The sequence below is a fragment of the Pecten maximus genome, chromosome 8 (genome assembly GCF_902652985.1).
Source record: "Pecten maximus chromosome 8, xPecMax1.1, whole genome shotgun sequence".
In the NCBI taxonomy this organism is placed as follows: domain Eukaryota; kingdom Metazoa; phylum Mollusca; class Bivalvia; order Pectinida; family Pectinidae; genus Pecten; species Pecten maximus.
The window spans coordinates 39,671,022-39,695,993 of NC_047022.1; the positions used below are offsets into that span (position 1 = coordinate 39,671,022).

General features: G+C 33.3%; 1 protein-coding gene across 1 annotated transcript; it reads right to left on the bottom strand.

The window, feature by feature from the left end:
* Positions 1-1,818: 1,818 nt before the first annotated feature.
* LOC117333700 (PR domain zinc finger protein 14-like) lies at positions 1,819-24,741 on the bottom strand. Its single transcript, XM_033893121.1, has 10 exons — positions 24,647-24,741; positions 12,554-12,813; positions 10,654-10,758; positions 10,298-10,458; positions 9,763-10,036; positions 5,628-5,757; positions 5,324-5,450; positions 4,296-4,406; positions 3,589-3,742; positions 1,819-3,359 (listed from the first exon to the last, which is right to left on the bottom strand). The coding sequence occupies exons 1-10, from the start codon at positions 24,709-24,711 to the stop codon at positions 3,277-3,279; spliced, it is 1,470 nt and encodes a 489-aa protein (XP_033749012.1). The 5' UTR covers positions 24,712-24,741; the 3' UTR covers positions 1,819-3,276.
* Between the last annotated feature and the right edge of the window lie 231 nt (positions 24,742-24,972).

The following is a 24,972-nucleotide window of genomic DNA, read 5'->3' on the forward strand; positions in this document are numbered from 1 at the left end:
TGGACATACCCTGTAGAACTTAAAATAAATGGCACTACAACCTCTTCAACATCACCAGCTTACCTCGATTCCTTACAGCGGATTAACCAGCAGGGGCAGGTGTTTATTTCCTATCTTTTTTTCAAATAGCAATGCTACACCCATTTTACGATGATTACATGTTCCATCATCGGATTCGGATAATCAAGGAGTAATTCTCATTATCACGATTTTCGAGACAAAATTAGATTATTTAATTAATAACAATTAATAACATTGATAAAATTAATGAGTTTCGAGAGATGCAGGTTGATGAAGACCACGGGGAAATGTTTTATTTCCTTGTACGATATATGGAGTCAGACATGTTTGGTGTTTGTTGATATGGAGTCTGACATGTTTGGTGTTTGTTGAGTCAGACATGTTTGGTGTTTGTTGAGTCAGACATGTTTGGTGTTTGTTGATATGGGGTCAGACATGTTTGATGTTTGTTGATATGGAGTCAGACATGTTTGGTGTTTGTTGAGTCAGACATGTTTGGTGTTTGTTGAGTCAGACATGTTTGGTGTTTGTTGAGTCAGACATGTTTGGTGTTTGTTGAGTCAGACATGTTTGGTGTTTGTTGATATGGGGTCAGACATGTTTGATGTTTGTTGATATGGAGTCAGACATGTTTGGTGTTTGTTGATATGGAGTCAGACATGTTTGGTGTTTGTTGATATGGAGTCAGACATGTTTGATGCTTGTTGATATGGAGTCAGACATGTTTGGTGTTTGTTGAGTCAGACATGTTTGGTGTTTGTTGATATGGAGTCAGACATGTTTGATGCTTGTTGATATGGAGTCAGACATGTTTGGTGTTTGTTGAGTCAGACATGTTTGGTGTTTGTTGATATGGAGTCAGACATGTTTGGTGTTTGTTGATATGGAGTCAGACATGTTTGGTGTTTGTTGATATGGAGTCAGACATGTTTGGTGTTTGTTGATATGGAGTCAGACATGTTTGGTGTTTGTTGATATGGAGTCAGACATGTTTGGTGTTTGTTGAGTCAGACATGTTTGGTGTTTGTTGAGTCAGACATGTTTGGTGTTTGTTGAGTCAGACATGTTTGGTGTTTGTTGATATGGAGTCAGACATGTTTGGTGTTTGTTGATATGGAGTCAGACATGTTTGGTGTTTGTTGATATGGAGTCAGACATGTTTGATGTTTGTTGATATGGAGTCAGACATGTTTGGTGTTTGTTGATATGGGGTCAGACATGTTTGGTGTTTGTTGATATGGAGTCAGACATGTTTGGTGTTTGTTGATATGGAGTCAGACATGTTTGATGTTTGTTGATATGGAGTCAGACATGTTTGGTGTTTGTTGATATGGGGTCAGACATGTTTGGTGTTTGTTGATATGGAGTCAGACATGTTTGGAGTTTGTTGATATGGAGTCAGACATGTTTGATGTTTGTTGATATGGAGTCAGACATGTTTGGTGTTTGTTGATATGGGGTCAGACATGTTTGGTGTTTGTTGATATGGAGTCAGACATGTTTGGTGTTTGTTGATATGGAGTCAGACATGTTTGGTGTTTGTTGAGTCAGACATGTTTGGTGTTTGTTGAGTCAGACATGTTTGATGTTTGTTGATATGGAGTCAGACATGTTTGGTGTTTGTTGATATGGAGTCAGACATGTTTGGTGTTTGTTGATATGGAGTCAGACATGTTTGGTGTTTGTTGATATGGAGTCAGACGTGTTTGGTGTTTGTTGAGTCAGACATGTTTGATGTTTGTTGATATGTCTAGTGGTTCTGTTTTGACCTCCCGTCACATGTCACTAAGACAAAAGTACGGTATATACTTTGTTTTTATTAAATATACAGATTTTGTACATCAACACAAACATTATCAACAAAATGTTATCATAACACAGCCGTACTTATAAGTATATATTACAACAAATATACAGTTTATGCACAGTGTCTTAATATAAAACCAAAATAAACCAATGGTGTAGCTATTACCAGTGATGAATGAATACTTAATATTGATAAGTACAAATTTAAAGTACAGGGATCATATGTTATTAAGTAAAAATTGCACGGTACTCTACGTGTTATTCAATAGTCTGTAAGTATTCTACACAAAATTCCTTACTAAGATCTTATCGTACTAAATTAACAAAAATCACAATCGTGAAATGTGTTTGATGTAGATAGAAATTATACAAGTTTATCAATAAAATTAGGGACAAAGTAATTGTCGTAGAGATCAATGCTTCTGCTTTAGCTAGTTATAGCCGTATTGTCAAGGGATTTTCAAAGGGATATAAGAGTTCACGTTTAGAAACATGGCAGTACAAATGTATAACACGAAACAAACTACCTTGAAAAAAAGTCTTTTTTAAGGAAACCTAACATTTGTATGGTCAGTAGTATTACACCACTAACTTATCAATCCTATGACAGACATTGTGCTATATATTGTAACAGCACAGGACAATGTTATTTGAAACAGGGGCTTTTTGGAGTTGTTACTTTTCTTAATATTTGTAAACAGTGTTTCATTTAGTTAATTAAAGTTGAAAAGAATGCATTTCGGAACAAGGGTGTGATAATGCACTAGCAGGTGTGCTAATGAACGAACAAGTAATAGGTATTGTTTTTATTCGGATGTTTTTGTTTAGCATTGATATGGTAGCTTTCATATCAGAAAGTAATGGTATATATCATCAAGCCGTTTGATCAACATATCGTTAATCTGGTTCGTGATACATTGTTATAATATTTGTTTTGGTGACAATATCATGAAAGTTTCGCACGAGATCATGGGCATTTGGTGATATTGATGTCATGTGATGAATATATTTTTGATGGAATCATTTGGTGCGATGTACATATCATGACTTGATCATGTAGCATTACAGACCTATTGCGGTTTAACGTATGGTAGCTAGTTTGTGATGTTTTATCATTATTTGAGAATGATATTCCATTGTTGTATATATCAATATTAAATATATCGTGATGAAATCTCGTAACGCTATATATATAAATGTATCATAATAAAATATCACGTTACAACTCTAGATATCACACATATATCGTTTACAGATGAAGTGACGATGAAGGTCCATCGTATTATTGAATTGTTTGACAATTTCAGTTCAGCACTAATGTTTTAAGAAATAGAAACGTGCCAAAGAAATGAAGAATAGATCATTCCAACAATAGTCTAAGTGTTGTCGAGGCTTTTGTCGGAAGCTTGATTCCAAAAGTCAACTTGCGTATCAGTATCGTGAGTGTTGTCAAGCTTGTAGATGGTGAAGACTTGATCCCGAGACTGGAGGATGTGAATCCTGTACTCCCCAAAGACTAGGCAATATATTGTCTACAAATCAAGATTACAAAGTATCAGCTGTATTGCTTCATTTGGCTACTATGTAGTTAACGATATCATCCCCTTTTATTTTATATAATTTTTTAAGTAAATACAGTTAATGTTAATATGTTAAAGGTAAATCTACAATTTAGTTCTGTATAATTTATATAAGATACCTTTAACGTATTGTAATGTATTAATATTAGTTACAAAGTGTACAATGATTTATCCGGCTTACCGTGTTTCGATTTGGTATGTATTTTCAGTTCATAGGGACTACTGAATTCTAAATTACATAGCTTGCACGAGTTTGCTTTCTCTTTCACGTGCGTACGTCTCACATGACTGTCGTGTGCTGCATGAGATGCAAATGCCTTTCCACAAAATTTACACTGAAAACAAAATATAATCAATTATGACCGTTATGTTATATTGTGGATATTAAGATGGAAATGATATAAAATAGAAAACTTGTAAGCATCAATCAAATATGATAAATGATTGTATGAAGTTTTCATTCAACATCACTTACATGTGTATGCTGTAAACAACATAAGTACTAAAGCGATAAGTGACTGGACAAGGCACACTCTTCCTCCATAAGGCCCTATCATAGAAATCAATACGCCGTGATTTGAAGACGTGTTGATTTTATTTTTAATCTAACAAGATAAAGTGTCGTTATGCAGCAGAACATGTCTGAGAAACTATATGTCTAATGGTTTTCTTGATACTTTCCTTTGAAGAAATTATTAAACATCCAAACGATATCGAGAACAATTTCTTTAACCGATGAGATTCGTTTAAAATCAATTGCTATATTGTGCTTAATATATATTTCCTATAATGACAAATTTTACATAGACGAGTCATAAGTAAAGAAGATTGTAAAGAACATTAAAACTCCTGTATACTATTTCAGTGTTGAGGATTATGAAGCCATACCTTGAATGGTCGCTCTCCTGAATGTTGTCGTATGTGTGTCCTCAGTATACTACTGGCTGTAAAGGACTTACTACAATACACACATTTATAAGGACGCTCTCCACTGTGGACCTGTCAGTAAAAACAAAAAATACAGCAATGGGTCTACAATAGACAAAAACGTTAATGATAAGATACATCATTCGCCGAATAATAGATATAAATTGGACCAGCAGCTGTTTCCACATTTAAGGAATTACCTGGTTATAGTTGAAGGCTAAAGTATGGAAATCCAGAAGGAAAGTCAGCAAATTCAAAATGGACCCGTACAAATATTAAAATAAGATTGGATCTGTACAGATGTTAAAATAGAATTGGACCCGTAAAAATGTTAAAATAGGATTGGACCTGTACGAATGTTAAAATAGGATTGGACCTGTACGAATGTTGAAAGACAATTGGACCTGTACAGATGTTAAAATGAAATTGGACCTGTACAAATGTTAAAAGACAATTGGACCTGTACAGATGTTAAAATGAAATTGGACCTGTACAAATGTTAAAAGACAATTGGACCTGTACACATGTTAAAAGACAATTGGACCTGTACAGATGTTAAAATAAAATTGGACCTGTACAGATGTTAAAAGACAATTGGACCTGTACATATGTTAAAAGACAATTGGACCTGTACAAATGTTAAAAGACAATTGGACCTGTACAGATGTTAAAATAAAATTGGACCTGTACAGATGTTAAAATCAAATTGGACCTGTACAAATGTTAAAATCAAAATGGACCCGTACAAATGTTAAAAAAGGATTGGACCTGTACAGATGTTACAATAAAATTGGACCCGTACAAATGTTGAAATAGGATTTGACCTGTACAAATGTAAAAATAGGATTTGACCCGTACAAATGTAAAAATAGGTTTGACCCGTACAAATGTTTAAATACTAGTAAGATTGGATGGTCATTTTCTCATATTATGATTACTTTTTGAAAATGTAGAAAAAGGAGGAAACAGCGTATACGGTGATCACTTACCCTCATATGTTTGTTAAGACTGGAGCTTTGACTGAAACTTTTACCACATACACTACATTTGTGTGGCCGATGTTTTTCGTGGACGTGTAAGATATGGATCCGTAAACGGTCTCTCTTCTCAAAGGACCTGTGTAATACGCATACCTGTATTATACTTCAATCACTTCAAATATATTTGAAGCTTTAAAAACACATGGATTTATTTTTATTTATTCATTTTTATTGTTTATTAATTAATTTATTTGCGATGTCTTCAGGTAACATACCATGTATACAGATGACACGAGTATTTCCGGTTACTAACCTTGTACACAGATGGCATGGGTATTTGCGGTTCCCTTGGTCCACACATTTCGTATACTTCAAATGTTTGTCTCTGTAGTATTTGTAAGCAAACACCTTCCCACAACGTTCACACTGATATCCTTCCGCAGCTAAAATAAACAAATACGATGTTTAAAATGTTATTATTTTTAAAACCTGATAAAACTTTTTTTTGAATATGACATAAGTTTCATTGATTAGGGTAAACTTAGTGATAAGCTAGATACGTAATAACAATACAAAATATTTCTTAGTTTTATTTCCAGCTTTGTAAAAAATAAGGATTCCAATGCCTATATCAAATAATTATTTGATTTTTCAGACCAGGAGAAAATGATGTAGGACATGCTTAACATACACAAGCCTGATTAAGTAGATTGACGCCGCTTCAATTGATGTTAATTCAATGCGCGTTGTCTAAACCATTTTAGAGGAGTTATTACTTATACATTGATGATAGGTGGTTTTATCCGTTTAGTGGACACACAAATAAGCTCGGAAACAACCTACGGTTGTAAACATTTACAAAGACGCGTCAGCCTGATGGTTCACACTTTGTGAGGAATCATGATAAATTCAGTTTTTATCACACAAAAAAAAAATACCAGCCCTAATGATATAAATAATGCTATTTAACGATCTGTTTCTCAAGTTCCAATATCAAGAATTCTCCACATGATCCCATCAAAAATAATGTCTGTTAGTCAGAAAAAGAAGGGAAGCAAAACATTTGAGCAAACATGACAATGCTACATAAAGAGGATATATGACTATCGTTGTCAAAGGCGGCAGTGTTTTATTACCCAACTATTTAATGGAGCCCATGGCTTGACAAAGCAAGTTCAGTCCTGGCCAAGAAAACACGGACGAAAAAAAGCCTACTTCTTACCAGAGATAAAAACTGTCCGATCCTATGGGAATTGGTGTTTGTAGTTAGTTTTAAGGCCTGGCTATAATAGGGAGAGTTAAATCTGATATTTTTTGTTTTATTACCAGTGTGTATTCTTTTCCTTCAAGCGTCACGGAAACGCTGACTGTAATTCCGGTTTATGTTGAGATAAGCCCTTGCTAAGTACGCTTACGTTCTTCATCATAAATGGGACCAGCAAACAAATCTATTCATTAAGGAAGTCTCCACGTCTCTAATTGGAGGGAGATTGAGTGTTGGGGGTACTAAATCAGGAAGGGGGTTTATGGAATGGCGGATGATCGTAAAACAAACACTATCGTAAGACGACCGTGATCTGGACCTCCCCTGTGTTTGGAATGTGCGCGTAATGGGTGCGGTAAATGGGGGATTACCGGCCTGATATTAAGATGGCATCGTGCAGTAGGATATGGTGATGCGGTGTAATTGCTGGAACAATCAGGCAACAGGAGCTATGATTTACAGCACCTTGCACATAATACAGCTCAAAGGCAGCATTAACCTCCTTCAGACACGTGACATGCTCCTAACGTGAGAACTAAGCTACTAAATGTCACCATCCCTGTTGCTATATACCATTTCAATGCCTTTAAAGTGTAAATTTAGTACCACATGCTTGTCAAAATAGCTATAAAACTTCCTTAAAACTAACGCATCTCTGCTCGAAAACTTAAGAAAGCAGGGCTAAAAGTTTGCTATTTTTATGTGATGCCTGCGTGCATGTCTCCACAGACCCAAGTTTCCATACTAACCATAATAAATTGACTCCAGTGCGTCGATATCCGCATTACAAACATGTCAGCGTGCCTAGAACTGTTAACATGATGCGTTACAATTTATTTTATTCTAGTATACATGTTTATATGCTAAGACGAGCTGACATGTTTGGGAGTGCTAGAGTAGGGATTATTGTCAGGATTGGTGTAAATCACATTTTTATCCTAACCTGGTTTTGTTTTCTATGTGGTATTAAAGTTAATGCTAGCACTGTAAGCATGACATAGATGTTTAACAAAGGAAACCTGAATTTATTTAAATGCAGATGTACTTAAATTTAGAGGCATGTATATAATAATGGAACTTCCAAAAGGTATTGGTTTATATAACTAAGGAGGGGATTTTCATGTTTTCTACTTCTAAATCCTTTTCAGCAATGTATAAAGTATTTGTAACATCCAACGTTTTCTTCAAATCAAATGTTTGGCCCTAGGATAAAGAAACCAACAGCAAAGCATATCATCACTAAAGAGGCGAGGTAAACTATTGATAGGACGTTTGGTGGTCTTTTTGTAAGACGGAGGGCTATGCTAATTCGAGTCCAGGCACGGGTGATGTGTTGTATCCTTAAAGAAGATATTCGACTCAGCTGTAGTACAAGGTTGGGAAATGCAAAAATTATCTTGTGAAAGCTGTCAGCGCCTAAATGGCAGCTCCGTCTGATTGCTTTCCAGGGGGTTCAGAAAAAAAAATGACAAATGTTGACACATCTATTCAGCATATGCTGAACCTAACCAATTCAAGAATCTGCTTTCCTGTGTTTGATGTTTTGTACAAAGTCCATTGGGATGTTATAGTTATTACAGAAAATATGTAATTTATTATTCACTTTTGACATATTTTTACCAATGTAACTTAGTATATACATGTACAGGTATAATTATTATACCATGAGCTATTCGCTTCTGTTTTAGCGTGTGGTCAATGTGGTATTGTTACGTAGATGTTACATGGTTCATTAATAAAGTGAAGATGTGAAGCTACAAGAAAATGCGAGAAATTGAGATTCTGTCGAATATTAATGAGTTTGCAAATGCAGAAAAGTACTGTCATAATTTATTTCTAAGTTTTCTGATATTTGTCTTCTTAAAAAGGTAACATAATAAATGCAATATTTGGTTTATCATTAATATATATATTTCAATAAATATTGTCTAAGAAAGATACCCAATTGTTTAAGTTGATGATGAAAATAGAAATGGGAATTATATTGTTATAGTTGTGATAGTGATGTTAGTGGGGGGGGAGTTTTTTTCAGATAAACAAGGCTTTGTTTCTAAAAGGACCAATGTTTAATACATGTGGTTCCATGAAATATTGTACGGAGTTACTTAGTAAGGGGAGGAATATTTTCATTTCTGTCGAATAGATAATATATTCTTCTATAAGCGATAGTTCAGCGTACATAAACCCATTCGTTTATATACAAATTTGGAGTTTGTTCGGTCAAAATTGAATTTGATTGAAATTGTAGGTATGAGAAGTGAACAAGTCCTTTCGTAAGTTACTAGTTTTATGAGTCACGTGACCTTTGCTATCAAAATTGAATGTCATATGATATGGGAGTAATGTTTTATTGTATCAGTATGGTAGTGATATCACGATTATTGTTTTACTGTATCATTATGGTGGTGATATCACGATTATTGTTTTACTGTATTATCACGGTAGTTAGATCACGACTATTGTTTTACTGTATCATTATGGTAGTTAGATCACGACTATTGTTTTACTGTATCATTATGGTAGTGAGATCACGATTATTGTTTTACTGTATCATTATGGTAGTGAGATCACGATTGTTGTTTAACTGTATCATTATGTTAGTGAGAACACGATTATTGTTTTACTGTATCATTATGGTAGTTAGATCACGACTATTGTTTTACTGTATCATTATGGTAGTGAGATCACGATTATTGTTTTACTGTATCATTATGGTAGTGAGATCACGATTATTGTTTTACTGTATCATTATGGTAGTGAGATCACGATTATTGTGTTACTATATCATTATGGTAGTGAGATCACTATTATTGTTTTACTGTATCATTATGGTAGTGAGAACACGAGTATTGTTTTACTGTATCATTATGGTAGTGAGATCACGATTATTGTTTTACTGTATCATTATGGTAGTGAGAACACGAGTATTGTTTTACTGTATCATTATGGTAGTGAGATCACGATTACTGTTTTATTGTATCATTATGGTAGTGAGATCACGATTATTGTTTTACTGTAGCTAGAGAGTCGGCTTTAATTTTGTTTACTGAAGATACTTGGAAAATGTTTAATAAATGATTCCGTCATTCAATTTAAACACTTACCTTCCATTTTATAAATAAAGTATTAAGTTATGAATAACAGTTATGTTCTGAGGTTACAAATTACTGTGTTACCAACGTACCATCCTTTTCTCCTTTCGCTGCATTCTGGACCTCTATGGACTCTTTCATTGTAACTGGTATCCCCATAAACTGTACGTATACATCACTGTACCAAACCAGCATTTCGGAACCCATCGGAATGTCTTTATATACTTCATAATATATACAGTCGTTTTCTTGCACTACGATCACATTCTGCTCTGCCGTGTGGCGGGCACAGTTGACGTACGACATCCAGTTACCCGTAGCTCCTCGGCCGTCAATGAAATGACTCAGTTTTCCTCCTTTAAAGATCTACAAATTAGAGTGAACATGACCCTGAATTTACAAATTATAATGCAGAAATATAAATGCATGTAAACACAATGAGATAAAATATGTTATAGCGCACGAGTTCTATTCATAAACCTTTCCATACGAAGCATTACAAACTAGATAAATCTGAATTTTATTTTGAACGTTCCAGTATTTTCCCTCACATTTTAAGTTTTTATTTAACTGTTATATCACCATTCTGGCCTATGACGTCATTAATGTGGATTACAGGAAACATACCTCCCACATGTAGCTGTTGTCATCAAAAGATTTGATCTCGCTGGTATTAACGACCTTGCCTTTGAAAGGTCCGAATCTCGTACCTTTAACGAGAACGTCACGGCGAGAAAATACACCGTAGTGGATGATACCGGCAAAAGTCGTTGGGCAAATACACAGCTCTAAAAGAGAAATTAAAAAAAAAAAAATAAAGAGCAAAATCGTTAAGACGCGTAAAAGTCTGATTTCATTGTCTTTATTTCAATTAAGTTGAACATTAATGAATTAACTTCCTTAGGCGTGATTGTTGTTCATTAAGTCGACAAAATCAATGATGAATGAGTTCTGGCTATTTACTGTTACAGTTAAATCCTCACCTTCTGGGAGATCATGTGGTGGAGGGTCTGTGCGCGACAATTTCCACGTGCTCACTGGAAAAGGGGAAGCCATGCCGTTGTTTTGGGAAAGGATTCGTTCAATGCCTACACAAACAAGTTTTATATGTTGGAAATACCTATTGATTTCAGCAATACATTATTAGACGTAATCATGATAAGATAATACTTAAAATTTATAATAAACAAATATGGATTTTTATGTTTATTTGAAAATAGCATTGTGTTATGTTTGTTTAATTTGGCAAAGATCAAGAAATTGACTTGAGTATTTTGAAGAAAATATTCCAATATTTCCGATAGGTAATCTGCTAACGGTAGAATGTACTCTTTAACACATGCTGAATACTGATATAATATTCTTTCTGATAATTTTCCTTTTTATGATTCCCTGCTTTATAATCCTCGGTCAGGTTTTATCAAAAACTATTAGGCTCATTTTGTGCTGGTCAGATCTAGGCCACAGACAACAGAACACAATGTGTTCTCGCCGTCTACATTGTTAACTATTAATTTACAGTCTGTTTCATACAAGTCCATCCAGAAACTTTAAAGATATGAATAACTGTTTTCAGCGCCACGTGTTATCTGATCGACAGCGTCTAATTATTCGCTGGATTGAACGTGTGGACAGGTAAAGCGCATGTTTATTATCCATAAAAATAATCAGATTATGTATTGTCATACCGCGTAACATTAAACAAAAGCTGAAAGAATGTTATACATTATAAATACACCACACATTCGACCCTTTCTCCGCCGCTAAAGATTCACAAGAATATCCTAGGACATTTTATGCCGAGGAGAACCGGCCTCGGGGTGTACTAGTCTAGAGTTGTTCTGAGATTAATAGTGTTTTGTTTTAGGTCTGACGGTACATAAATTATCCAGAAACAAGAGATTGGAAAATTTTGATAATGAAAAGATAAGCTTTTGCATAAAGGGGGAAATATAAATGACGTTTTTAAAAGACATGGGCTGTTTTTACATCAAGCACTGTGAATTAACCATTAGACCATATGTATACGATAATTAAACGTTGAGGTTCCTTTAATAGTTTTGTATAAAAGTTATCGATCCCCAGAGATAGTATTCTCATGAAACAATTTATTGTAATTCATTAGGGAAATTAAGACGTAATCAATTTCTAAATTTCCAATTAATATTTCATAAAGATATTGAACTGAATTTTAGTTTCAAATTGCACTTATAAAATGTTCAAAGAAAAGTATTCCTTCTCTTGAAAAATATCAAATGTTCAAAACACTCTTCGAAAGGGCTATGTCTTACAATAAATAATTCCGTTTCAATTGATACCTGCACTTCATTTTATTATAAAAAAAAATTGAGATAGCATGGCTAAACAGCTTCTCTTACCCTACCGGCCAGATATGATCTGTATTTCAGTAAATATTTATTATCCAGCCATTTGTTTCTGGCCCAGGATGAATGGAATATTAATTTTCTATGGCTTCTGATAACTGATTTTATTTTGTCTTTATTGTATTGGTGTTTACTTAATATTAACGTATTTCATAAAACTTTAGATCAATGTGATATTTTTTTTCTGCTTTTAATGTGACAGCTTTATACCGATCATGGTATAATTATCTCGTTGTAAGGCGGCCAAGGAGTGCCTCTAAAGTTGTTTTTTTTTTATTATTATTATTATCTTATTTTATTTAGAATAATACATATGTATCTTTACCAACCGTTCTTAATTCAATCACTTGATATCGCTTCTTCTCATTTTTCCCCACTTTAAAAGATTTAGAGATAGATCCACGTTTTCCTTTAAATTTCAGTATCCACTGTTGTTTTAAAGCCAATATGGGCATTTGTTATTTTTCTGTATTCTATTTATCATGGTGTTTTAACATACCGTGACTTATTTCACCCACTTTCAGTCCACTGAGGGCGTGTGCGGGAGTCCCGTTACATGTATTGATTGGGTAGTAACCAAACAACACGAAGTCTAGGTCTTCCTGTGTGAAGTAGAAGGCGGGAGGGCGTTGCTGAGTCGAGGTGGAAGGGTATATTCTATTAGAAATGTCTGTCAGAGCTTTACAGTTCATAACTGGCTGACGAAACTGAGGAACACACTCCATACTCATGTGTCCCATTGGAGACTGGAAAAAAGCACTGAAATGAGAAAGGCACGTGAAGTATTAAGAGATACTCATGCAGTCGCTAAGCGAGTGTGTTTAATGCTCATTGCATCACTCGTTTGCTCAGGAGCACTTTTATTTTATACCATAAAGGGATTTAAAATGTTCATTGGTGTATTCTAAAACTGTAAATATATGCAACATAAGACCAAGGAAACTTAACATTAACCCGTATGTGTTTTATCGATGTATACGATTACACGCTACTAAGACAAATTGACCAGGGAGCAGTGATTATGAAGGGTAGGAGATTCAGACAGCAGGTGTGACAATCTGGTCACTAAATCATATACAACACTAATCAGTTTTTACATGACGATTAACAGAGTTAACTACAGAACAATTAAGGATATAAAATCGGGTGTACTCCATGGAGGCGGTTATACTCCGGGAAAGCATATGGTGTGTGACGATCGACGCCACACCTGACTTGAGCCACAAATACATCACTAACATTGGAGAGATAGATGCTCTTATTTTAATGCCTAAATCATTCAGGGCAGGTTACCTGGCCTCGCGATAGCATAATTGATTCGAACTTGTACTTCACATCTTTAAACAATAAAACTGGAATATTTATGAATTATTCACTATAGAATTAGTACCTTATGTGATGGTTATCACAACTGAATTTATTGTCAATGCCTCACTTGTAATGAGCTGTATATTTCTACAAGTATGATGATATAGCATTCAGCTGTGACTTTGTAATTCCGATGGTTACACATCCAGATCAATTCTATCACCGAACATATCAGCCATTTACTTAAAGACAGAAACATGAAAGATATGACGCCATGGTTTATGGTCCCATAAAGGCCACGGTTATGTAGCCAAATCAGAAACCTCTTCCACTGTTAATAATTTACATTCTGTCTTATAACCGGTATTACTTTGATAGAAAACCACTGTAATCAACTGTCCCTTTCCCAGTTCTTTACACATCTCCGTAATAATACACCCATGTACATAACATCTGTTTTTGTATATATAGATATATTGTCGGCTGCTTGATAACGTTTATTATACAATATACACATTAGCGGGTGCTTGGTAACGATATAATATGATTAAGCAATACATTTTCGATGTGCTCTAGATTTGTGTTAAACTTGCTAATTCAACAATTTCAAATTATGGGACACGGCGTGACAAATAATCTATGTATATCTTCATCAGTTTCAGTTGAAACTGCTTGATACAAATAACAACAATCACCCACGACGCAATAATTCAAATATTTTCTTTTTGATATTATGAAAACTATCGTCGGCTTTATTCAACGCCATTTTGTCATTTTGCTTGATTCAAATTTCATATCAAATATACTCAGTATGTCATATTGTATGTAAATCACCCGTAGCATATCCTGCATGCTACCCCAAGCTATACATGTTCCATTATAGGACAAGTGACCCTGCATTGTTGTTGCTGTTTTTTGCTTGTTTGTTTTTCGTTGTTTTTTTTTTTTTTTTCCTTTATGGTCAGTTCAAGCACTTAGCTTACACAATCTTCTTGTTTGTATGTGCCCCGCTAAACCCAATCAAACCATCACACATATATTGTTATTTAATGGAAGGCGCGAAGATGACGGTGATAGACATTGTAACGACCATCCTCTTGTACACGAGATTTACTTTGGCACTTAAATTATGAAAGGGCTTGTCTTTTTCTGTGTTTTTAGTGCCGACAAGCCCGATTTGTTTTATGATATCTTATCAAAAAGATATTGCGACAGGAGTGGTTTTTAATTAGTCAGTTCGTCTTCTTCTTTGTGGTGTCATGTGACAGGGTTGTCCAATTTTCTATAGTGTCGTATAACAGGGTTGTCCAATTTTCTGCGGTATCGTGTAACCATTTTGTTCAATTTTCTAAGGTGTGACAGGATTCTCCTCTTTGAGTTTGTGACGTGTGACGTAGTTGTCTGTTTGTGATGACGATTTCTAATTTTCGGTGGTATTGTAAAGAGGCTGGTGATGACGTTGTCTAATTTTTGGTGGTATTATGTACCAGAGTTTAATTTGTTTTCAGTTAAATCATTTTTCGAAGAACGAGAGTTTCACTTTTGTCCTTTTTCTGATTTCTAGTTAAAATCTCAAAATATGATGTAGTCATTAGCCTTAAGGTTGATTTGCATGTTCTTTTTAAGGATTTTTTGTCTTTACTTATAATTAGGACATGAGTGTTTCCATGAGAACTTTCCTTCAATTTCAATTCTGCTGCATTTGCGCACATAAAATCGCCATCTTTACTAATAGTCCATGCTATAATCGTCCTTTTCATCGCTTGTACTTTGATACTCTCACCGATAAAACATACACCTAGGATAAATATCTATCGCTTCTATAAGGACAACCGTTTTCTCTATCTGCTATGATTGTTATTACCTGTCTCCTGGGGTACACGCGCCAAACACGCGACAGGTTATCTATCTCCTTGCTCAGCGTACCTCATGAATAATTAACGGCGTTTTGCTAATTATCATTCATCTCTGTTAAAACCCCAGGAGAGGACCTCTCAGATAATGTAGCTGGCATTATATCAGCGTGCTCTCCGCCAGTACTTCTAGTTCCATTTTTTATGATTTGTAAATAATAAATAGCCTACCCTTTCCTGTTTGTAAATGTGCGATTGATGTCAGCATACACAGGTATTTCTAAACATGATACCTTTTATGGAGTTACACAGTCCTGTTTAATTCATTGGCTTTATTATCCATTGTGTTTATGGTATGTTTGAAAATATGCTTCTATCTCTCGCGAACAAAATCTTTGTAAAATGCCCTATGTAAATTGTGCTCTATGTATATTGTCCTCGGCCTATTTTTTACTTTGTTAATTGATTTCTGTGGTACCGCTCTACCTACTGTTGATGGATTCATGAGAGTGCTAGCACAAAGCGGTTCATTTCGCACTATTTATAAGTTCCCCGTTGAATATCAGAAGACAATTACAATCAATCAGTATACAAAACACTATTCAAATACATCTATATGATATATTATTTTATAATACCAATATGATTTAATAGTATAGTATATTATGGTACATTGTAAAGTATAGTATAGTATAGTATAGTATAGTATAGTATAGTATAGTATAATATAGTATAGTATAGTATAATATAGTATAGTATATAGTATAGTATGGTATAGTATAGTAGTATAGTATAAAATAGTATAGTATAGTATAGTATAGTATAGTACTATAGTATAGTATAGTATAGTATAGTATAGAATAGTAAAGTATAGTATAGTATAGTATAGTATAGTATAGTATAGTATAGTAGTATAGTATAAAATAGAATAGTAAAGTATAGTATAGTATAGTATAGTATAGTATAGTAGTATAGTATAAAATAGAATAGTAAAGTATAGTATAGTATAGTATAGTATAGTACTATAGTATAGTATAGTATAGTATAGTATAGAATAGTAAAGTATAGTATAGTATAGTATAGTATAGTATAGTATAGTATAGTATAGTATAGTATAGCATAGCATAGCTTAGTATAGTATAGCATAGTATAGTATAGTACTATAGTATAGTATAGTATAATAGTATAGTATTTAAAAATCGTAATTTTTGAAAATGATAAAAACATTTTGTAAGAAACAATAGAACCCCGAAACACCGGAAACAATCTGATTATATTGCATTGCCTTACAACTTCTTTGTAGTTTCAAACGTGCTATTAAAACATTAACTGTAATATGAAACAGGCAATGCTTGAAAAGAGCGAAGCTAGCTAGTATGCAAATGTACAACATAAAAATATAGTGATAAACGTTTCGCCGTTTAATTACGAGAAAGTAATAATTACCGGTAACCAGAAAGACTTTTCTGAAGATACTATTTTCTCAGAATCTTGTGAAATGCTTGAATTAGTTGATTTCCTGGGTTGTATGTAGTATGTATGGTCAATATCATCATGCAAAGGATTTTTTTAATTTGCAGGAATGTTTGAATTGATTATCTCCATTGCTTTGGTCTGACTTTCAAAACCCAACATTTGATTTTATTTTTATTTTTTTTTAATTTTCTGTTTTGGGTTGACCATTTGGAATTGTTGTTTCCCTTGGTTTTGCATAGTATGTGTCATCATTACCAGAGACATATATGTCTGTGTCATTACCAATTGAGTTTGAATGATTTATTGCATATAATGGGTTTATATACTTAAAATGAGTTTTCTAACAGCAGTTCTACTGTAGGTATATGGCCACTTGTAGTCGAAGGATCAAAACATGACATATTGAATACATGCCGATTATTTCCATTGATTCCTTTCAACCATACTTTTATTTGAATGCCCAAATAAATTGCTGCTGCTTTCACTTCAGAAAGTGTAGCCCAACCATTATTGAATAGCATATGCGTCCTGTATGTGGAATTTGAAATCGATGTGTTGTGAACCATTTGTGATTTTTTTTTTAAATCTTCCCAGAAAATCCAGTTTTTATACATTTCTGTACAGATGTGCTTTCTCAGTCTTTGAGAAAAATCACCATGTAATAAAAAAAAATGTAATGATAAACTTAAGCAGCGGAAGAATCAATTACCATCACCAGGTACATCATACACATTGTAAGTCTGATTTTGAATTGTAATTCTTGGTGGGATATTATACGCAATTGTAGTTGTTGATTTATATACAATTGAAAATGTCAATTCAAAGCGAAATATCTCTAGAAATTACACCAAAATCATGAATAGATCTGGCTATTTTTGTACTCTTAAAGAATATTTGTAAAAGAAAAAGTTAGAATTAAATATTTTTCCTTAAAAACTGTCAGCCTAATGTGTAATTAAAGAACATATAGAACAGCCTTAACTTTTTTATCTATGTTGCAATAAACTGAATAAGTCCAATTCTTTTCCAGTAGCTTTTAAAGTATATACCAGTTTAGAGTAGGCACTACATATATAACAGATTCTCTACAGTAGGCCTAAGCAGGGACATATAATAATATTATATGTCCCTGGCCTAAAGTTATAATTTATATTACCTATAGTATTCTACATTGTGTCTATCTAGATTTACCAGTATTTTGCAGAAAAATGTTAACTTTACTGTAAATTATTTAACTTTAGGAAAAATAATAGCTTATCTTTATTTTTTTTAAATATTATTTAAGTGAGAGAAAAAATTGCAGTTCCAATAATAATTAATTTTGCGACGGCAGTGATAAAACAGTTTCAATAATATCTTTTTTATCTAGATTTCTACATGTCTCAAATTCAAAATTAGATTTTAAGTGCAAAATAAAAACTAATTTGTTGGGGGAGGAATAACCAGATCAACCAATTTACCAAGTGTGTGTCTTGAATCTTGGCTGTGTTGACGTGCGGCTTTGTTGATAGTTGAAGCAGACGACCCGTGAAATGTGACCTTTTATGACATGACCTTTGACAGTCGTTAACTATCGGTAATTTTCGACATACCGATTCTGCAACCGGGAACTGTCGGTACTTTCCGTCCACAATCAATTGCAATCGCAACATCTCGGTTAATTTCCGGCAATCTTCGGAAATATGCCGAATGTTCCCAGTTCCGTCCTCGAAACCATAACTCGAGCTATATTTTATTCTCACGTTATAAGAGATATTTTTTATAAAAATAATTAGTCAGCATTATGAAAACACCAACTGGATTGTACGTTATATAGACTTTTTATGTTAACAGTTTGTGCAGACATCTGCACCGGGTTCCTTACTGTTACTGTTTCCGTTTCCGGCAGAATTTTTTCCTGACTGTACCATCCCGCAGGACGTTATGCGAAGTTGGACTAGAATATAGTACATACGTGCACGTTAACGGTAAAGAGCTTCGCTGCCCGAAGAGCTTCGCTCTTATTATATTCTGTTTCCCGATGCTATTTAAGACGAATCCAGATAAAATTGTTCATTTTGCTGGTCATTACTTTCCAGGTACATTTATCAATCATATTCGGCTGTCTGTACAGATAATATGGAAAGTTTTGTATGAATTATGCATATCTCAATTGGGCTTACGTACAAATGGAAAATGTGAATCATATCTAAGTCATTTGTGAAATTTTCGTTAATCTATTGTATGGTTGATCACTTTATAACCGTATCAGTGATGATCATTGGTGATAATATTAGTCTATTGATCCGTGTGAACCCTAATTAAGATTTAGAGCTTATATTTTATAGCGTTTGAGCACTCATCATCATAAAGTACACACAGTCCCTAGTAGTAATATTTATTATTTTTACGAAGTGTGTAAGTAATATAAATGTACTTCAATGTACACACTTAATAAGTGCTGGTGTTAATGTGACGGAGTTAAAGCGAAGGAACGAATTAATGCCAAGTATAGGACAAAATATTAAATGTCAACATCTAGTTACTAATACAAACACCGACATTATATATATATAAATGAATGGATGGTCGGATAGCGCGGTGGTTACACCTTTCCGTTTACCTAGGTTGGCGGGGATCGTTTTCCCGACCGGACGGGTCACCTGCCCAACCATTTTAGTTTCTCCGGGTACTCCGGTTTCCTCCCACAGTAAGACCCTCGCTTGCATCAACAAACGTGATTAATACAAGTTATAACTTGTTTCGCAATTGTTGTAAATAAAGTTCGCATGTATTTAATATGAGGGATTTCATACAACAGTAATATACAAATGTCAAGGTGACAACTGTAAACACTGATATATGGTGAGATATATAGTTATCGTCCAGTGGTTTTCATTTGGGTTGGTTCGTGACTTGTTAATCTGAGTGGGTCTTTATTGAATTAAACTTTTGCTGTTGTCTCTATGTATTAAACTGATGAAAGGTTCGTTTTATATATTCAACCAGAAGCTTTCCCTCCCTGTCATATTGTCATTGTACTTTTTTCAAGGGTCTCCATGTTTTTGTTCCTATTTTGCCCTGGTTTCATCGAGTTTTAGTTAGAATTACAGAGACGTTACATTATCGTTACTCTCTGCTGTGTAATGCTTTATTCAGAAAAAAAGGTGACATCACTTGAATATAAAGGGGAAACATAATTAAAATCCGTGAGAAACATTATTCTAGAAGTTTTAAAAGTCAAGTACAAAGGAACATTGTAATAGCATCATCAACGTAGAATATCGAAATTAAAACACGTAAAATATATAAGTGTCTTCTTGACACTTGTTTCTGATTCCTTTTTGTATCATTTATATGTTGTATGAATATTGGTAATTGGAAATTGACAAATAAAACGCAGTTTAAACTAAAACACGTAAACACTGAGTACAACCATCGCCGAAACTACCGAGACGTCTTAATAGTGAACATCATAACATGTCTTTCTTAATACAAAGACAATATTGAACAATGAAATAGTATTTTTCATGTATTCCATGGTGAGTTACTATTTGCATTTTTATCTAATGTATTCTGGATCAACTATATAATATAAACAACGCATAGGATGCCTTCAATTACATTATAAATATAAAAGTTTCGAAATAGTGGTTTTATTTTCATTTTCGTAACACTTCTCTAGTTTCATTTTCTTCTTTCTTTTTTACAAACTGTTGTGTTCCTTTATGTCATATCATTTCTTTGACATTTCTCAAACAAAAGAATAAAAATCCAAAGGACGAGGGTGCACCTCGAATATTTTTTATAATCTTCAGTGTGAGTTTCCGATAAGATGGTAATTTATTTCCTATACATCAGACTTGGAGGATTTGTTATATATCTCTTTTACTATAGCTATCAGTAATAGACCATACATTGTATTATCATTTTCATTGCGATGTCACATTCTAGTGGGTTAGTCAGCGTCTTCATTATATAGTAAGAACACAGCCTACTGACGCTCAGGAGTTTTGTTATGCTAATATGTTTTTAACTACCATGAAATGAACTCACTACGAAAATATTATAAGTAAATCAGAATTATCAAGATTAGTCTATCTCTACCCTTACCTCTTAAAATGAAAGTAATCCAACATTATCAAATTGATTGAACTACACAGGTTTGATAACTTCTGTGTCCCCGTTTTCATCCCGATCAAGGAAACAGCTGCATGTTTTTATTCATAATTCGAAAAATATTCTCATTTATCATGAATCCATATTCAAGTTTGTTGTTTGCACTTGTGCATATTTTTAAGAAAATCCTTTAAATTATATTTCTAAAAAGTTATATTTAGCAAACAGAAAAAAAATTACCTTTTAAATCCATAGCTTGTAAAATGATACGATCTTTTTGACGAACGTCCACAACACGCATCACTGAATTATTGTCTTATCGTTATTACGTACAGACTGTTATTCAGGCGGTGCTTCGAATGACGTCGTTGTAATATTACTTTTATTTTTCCTTAACTTTACAATCGTGATTCATGACATCTAATTTAATTCTATCTCACGGGTCAAGTAAGATTTTAAATTACCATTCTGGAAACAGAATGCTAAATAATGTATATTCAGTAACCATCTTATATTGGTTTCACCATCGTAACTATACTTGTTTGGACAAGCATGCGCCACATCTAAACATAATACACTTGAATATGTTATTGGTAAAATTAATATGGCTGAAGTTGACTAAATACAATCCCATAAATTGTTTGCCAGCAACTCGAGTTTATAGTTAGTGTAAGTGTAAGAATAAAGATAATTCTATATGGATACAACATAAAGAATCTCCGTTATAATGTTGGAGTATAAATTCCCGCTTGACTTTACAATCACATATCGATTTAAAACACTATTTTCTCACAACAAACGTTACTTTTCAATCTATCACAAGATATATTTCCCATGCATTTTTGTTGTTTTTTAATTCTTTTGATAAAAGAGATAATCTACTCATTGAATTTCTACCAAAAACCTTATTAGGATTCATAATTTTCAAACAATTCGAAAGAGAGCTTTTGTTTAATAAATTAATAAATGCAATGTTTCTGTTATCATTTTATGAACATAACAAATTTGTATATTATATAAACACATCTACAACTTAGGATGTATAGAGTCCATTACGAAAATCTCCTCCATCATTCTTTAAATATTTTATCGGAGTTTGATACAAAACGCTTTCCGGTTTTGATAAAAAAAATTCGATAACACATCAGAAGGAGAATATATTTTAATTGTTTGGACAGTAGAGGTGACAGTGAAAGGTTTACAAAAGATCGTTCGGAGAGAGAGAGAGAGAGAGAGAGAGAGAGACAGAGAGACAGACAGACAGACAGACAGACAGACAGACAGACAGGCAGGCAGGCAGACAGACAGACAGACAGACAGACAGACAGACAGAGTGTTACCGAAATGAGTACTTTATAAATTATATTTAAAGACATGATATTCAAGTAGAATGAATGTGAAAAAAGTAGAATGACGTGTGCAAGCCCTCCTGTGAGAGGACATATTTGTAATATCAACATGTTTTGCCTGAATAAAAAGATTTTACTAAAAAAAAAAAAAGATCACAAAACAAAAAAGATACATGTGAAATGCGTTATCCCACAGACAGTTTGGGAATATATATATATATACATATATATCACATTAATGCTTAAAGGTTTATTATCACTAGTGAAAGTTAGGATACATTATACTTAAGTAATATTTCATAAGATAATCATTATAAAGTCATGTCAAATTTATTTGCATATGATTGCTTAAATTTATAACCAAGTGATAGTTTGCTAGATGATTAGAACACTATCTTGATTTTAGTAAGAAGGTGACATTTTCGCATATCTATATTAAAATGTGATATTTAATATGTTAACTGGTCAGTATTTACAACATTGTTGTAATATTGTTGTTATTTTTCCAGATGGTAGTTTCCGTGTTGTATTTAATATGTTTCCCGTTCGATATTTATTAGACATTTACTGGTCGATATTTATTAGATATTTACTGGTCATTATTTATTAGATGTTTACTGGTCGATATTTATTAGATATTTACTGGTCGATATTTATTAGATATTTACTGGTCGATATTTATTAGATATTTACTGGTCGATATTTATTAGATATTTACTGGTCGATATTTATTAGATATTTACTGGTCGATATGTATTAGATGTTTACCGGTCGATAATTATTAGATATTCACTGGTCGATGTTTATTAGATATTTACTGGTCGATATTTATTAGATATTTACTGGTCGATGTTTATTAGATGTTTACTGGTCGATATTTATTAGATATTCACTGGTCGATGTTTATTAGATATTTACTGGTCGATATTTATTAGATGTTTACTGGTCGATATTTATTAGCTTATTGTTATATTGTTGCTATTTGGCTAAATGGTAGTTTCCGTGTGATAGTTAATTGGTAATAATAATTTTACTTAGTGATTAAGATATATTCTATTTCACCTCACTCCCTACACAGTACATAAATAACATGAAAACAACAATATATGCGTTAAACAGACTTTTTTTTGCTTTACTTATTAACTTTTCCTATCAATAATTAGTTGATGATAGCATTAATTTTAAAGAAAATTTAAGCTATAGCAAACGCAACATGATGTGTATGTCTTGATGCTATGATAACACTTTTCCATTTAGAAACTACAAGACTTGTTATTGAATTTAATTTTTTTTCTGAAATTGCTGTGATCGTATCAGTCAAAATAAAATCTGATTTACATCGCCTTTCCTATGATCAAATTCACATGCATTCGTACAACAACTATCTCCGTATGTCCGACGTGCATTGCACATGTTCCAGGTTACGTAATGCTGAACAATACCGGAGCTGTGCATTTTTTAACGACCTGTAATTTTAATGTCTCGTTTGACAATAAATGCAGTATCTAACATCTTTAAGATTTGTAATTTGACGTTTGTACTAACATACGGTAGGCCCTGGTGGTTCCTTGGGAGAATTTTAACTAAGTGTTTGAATTTCTAGTATAGCCATGCATTATGATAAAAAATAAATAAAAAATCCGATTCATAATCAAACGAAAGGTTTTATCTGGTGTCATTTACGCACCGGAGAGTGCAAAACCTTTCATTAAACGCCCTATATGTTGCACTTGGGTGATGTCGGCTTTCAACTTTAGTAAACAGGGTTCACCCAATAATTACGCACAGGAGGTGTTCGTCATGACTTTCTTATGGTGTTTAAACACCAATAAAAATGTGACAGATGAGAGATATGTTTCTAGGATGATTGAAGACAGGTCTTAAAGAATATATATTGAATAACATTAAATGGAACAATGTAAGGACAGCACAAGTTAAACAGTTGCAAACTGTTGAATGATAATAATGCAAATAAAAACATTAAATGATATATTTATATAAAAAAAACGATATAAGATCAATTTTATATTATTCCTTTCAATGAAGTGTATTAACATATATTACAATGTGTATGTGAATACTACCAACGATAGATCGATTGATTCTATAGATATAATTTACTTTACAGTTAACAATAATTTCCTGCAATTAATTGACTTGTATAAATATTTCCAAGGTATGCTCCACGTTCTATATAAAAAGGTAAACTTCTGATATATTCTCTACTTTACATGGGAAAATGCTTTTGACAGTATGATATTCACAATAAATTGATCAGTGCAAAATAATTATTCCTAAAGGTGATATCAAGATCTAAACAAAACAATGATAAATAAACAAGTATGACTGTTATTGTATGAGGACGATGTTAACGACGAAGATTAATTATAACTAGTCATGAATCCAACAGATATAATAGTTGTTAGAGGTTAAATAGACCAATATTAATCGGTATCTTGCTTAAAAATTTTACCAACTAACAAGACTATTAGAAAGCGTAAAACTTACTTTTGAAAGTCAGTGATCTGTTCTATAGAGGGGTAAAAGTTGGGCTGTAAAGTTGACACGTCCATTGTTCTGTGTGTTCCTCGCCGACTGCTGGTTTAAAACTGTTAACATAGCCATACTGTATTTTTATAAATTTACATTTAATGCATCTTTACTTTAACCAATCACAGACCTGTGATGCTAACTGTGTGCTAAGACAGCCGTAGCCGCGCATGCGTAGGGAATTATCAATCAATTTTCTGCTCATTAAATCTTTCCAGTTGCTCACTACGGATGCCCGTGTTGACAATAGTGGTGTTATCAGTATCATAGCTTGTCTAGGGCGG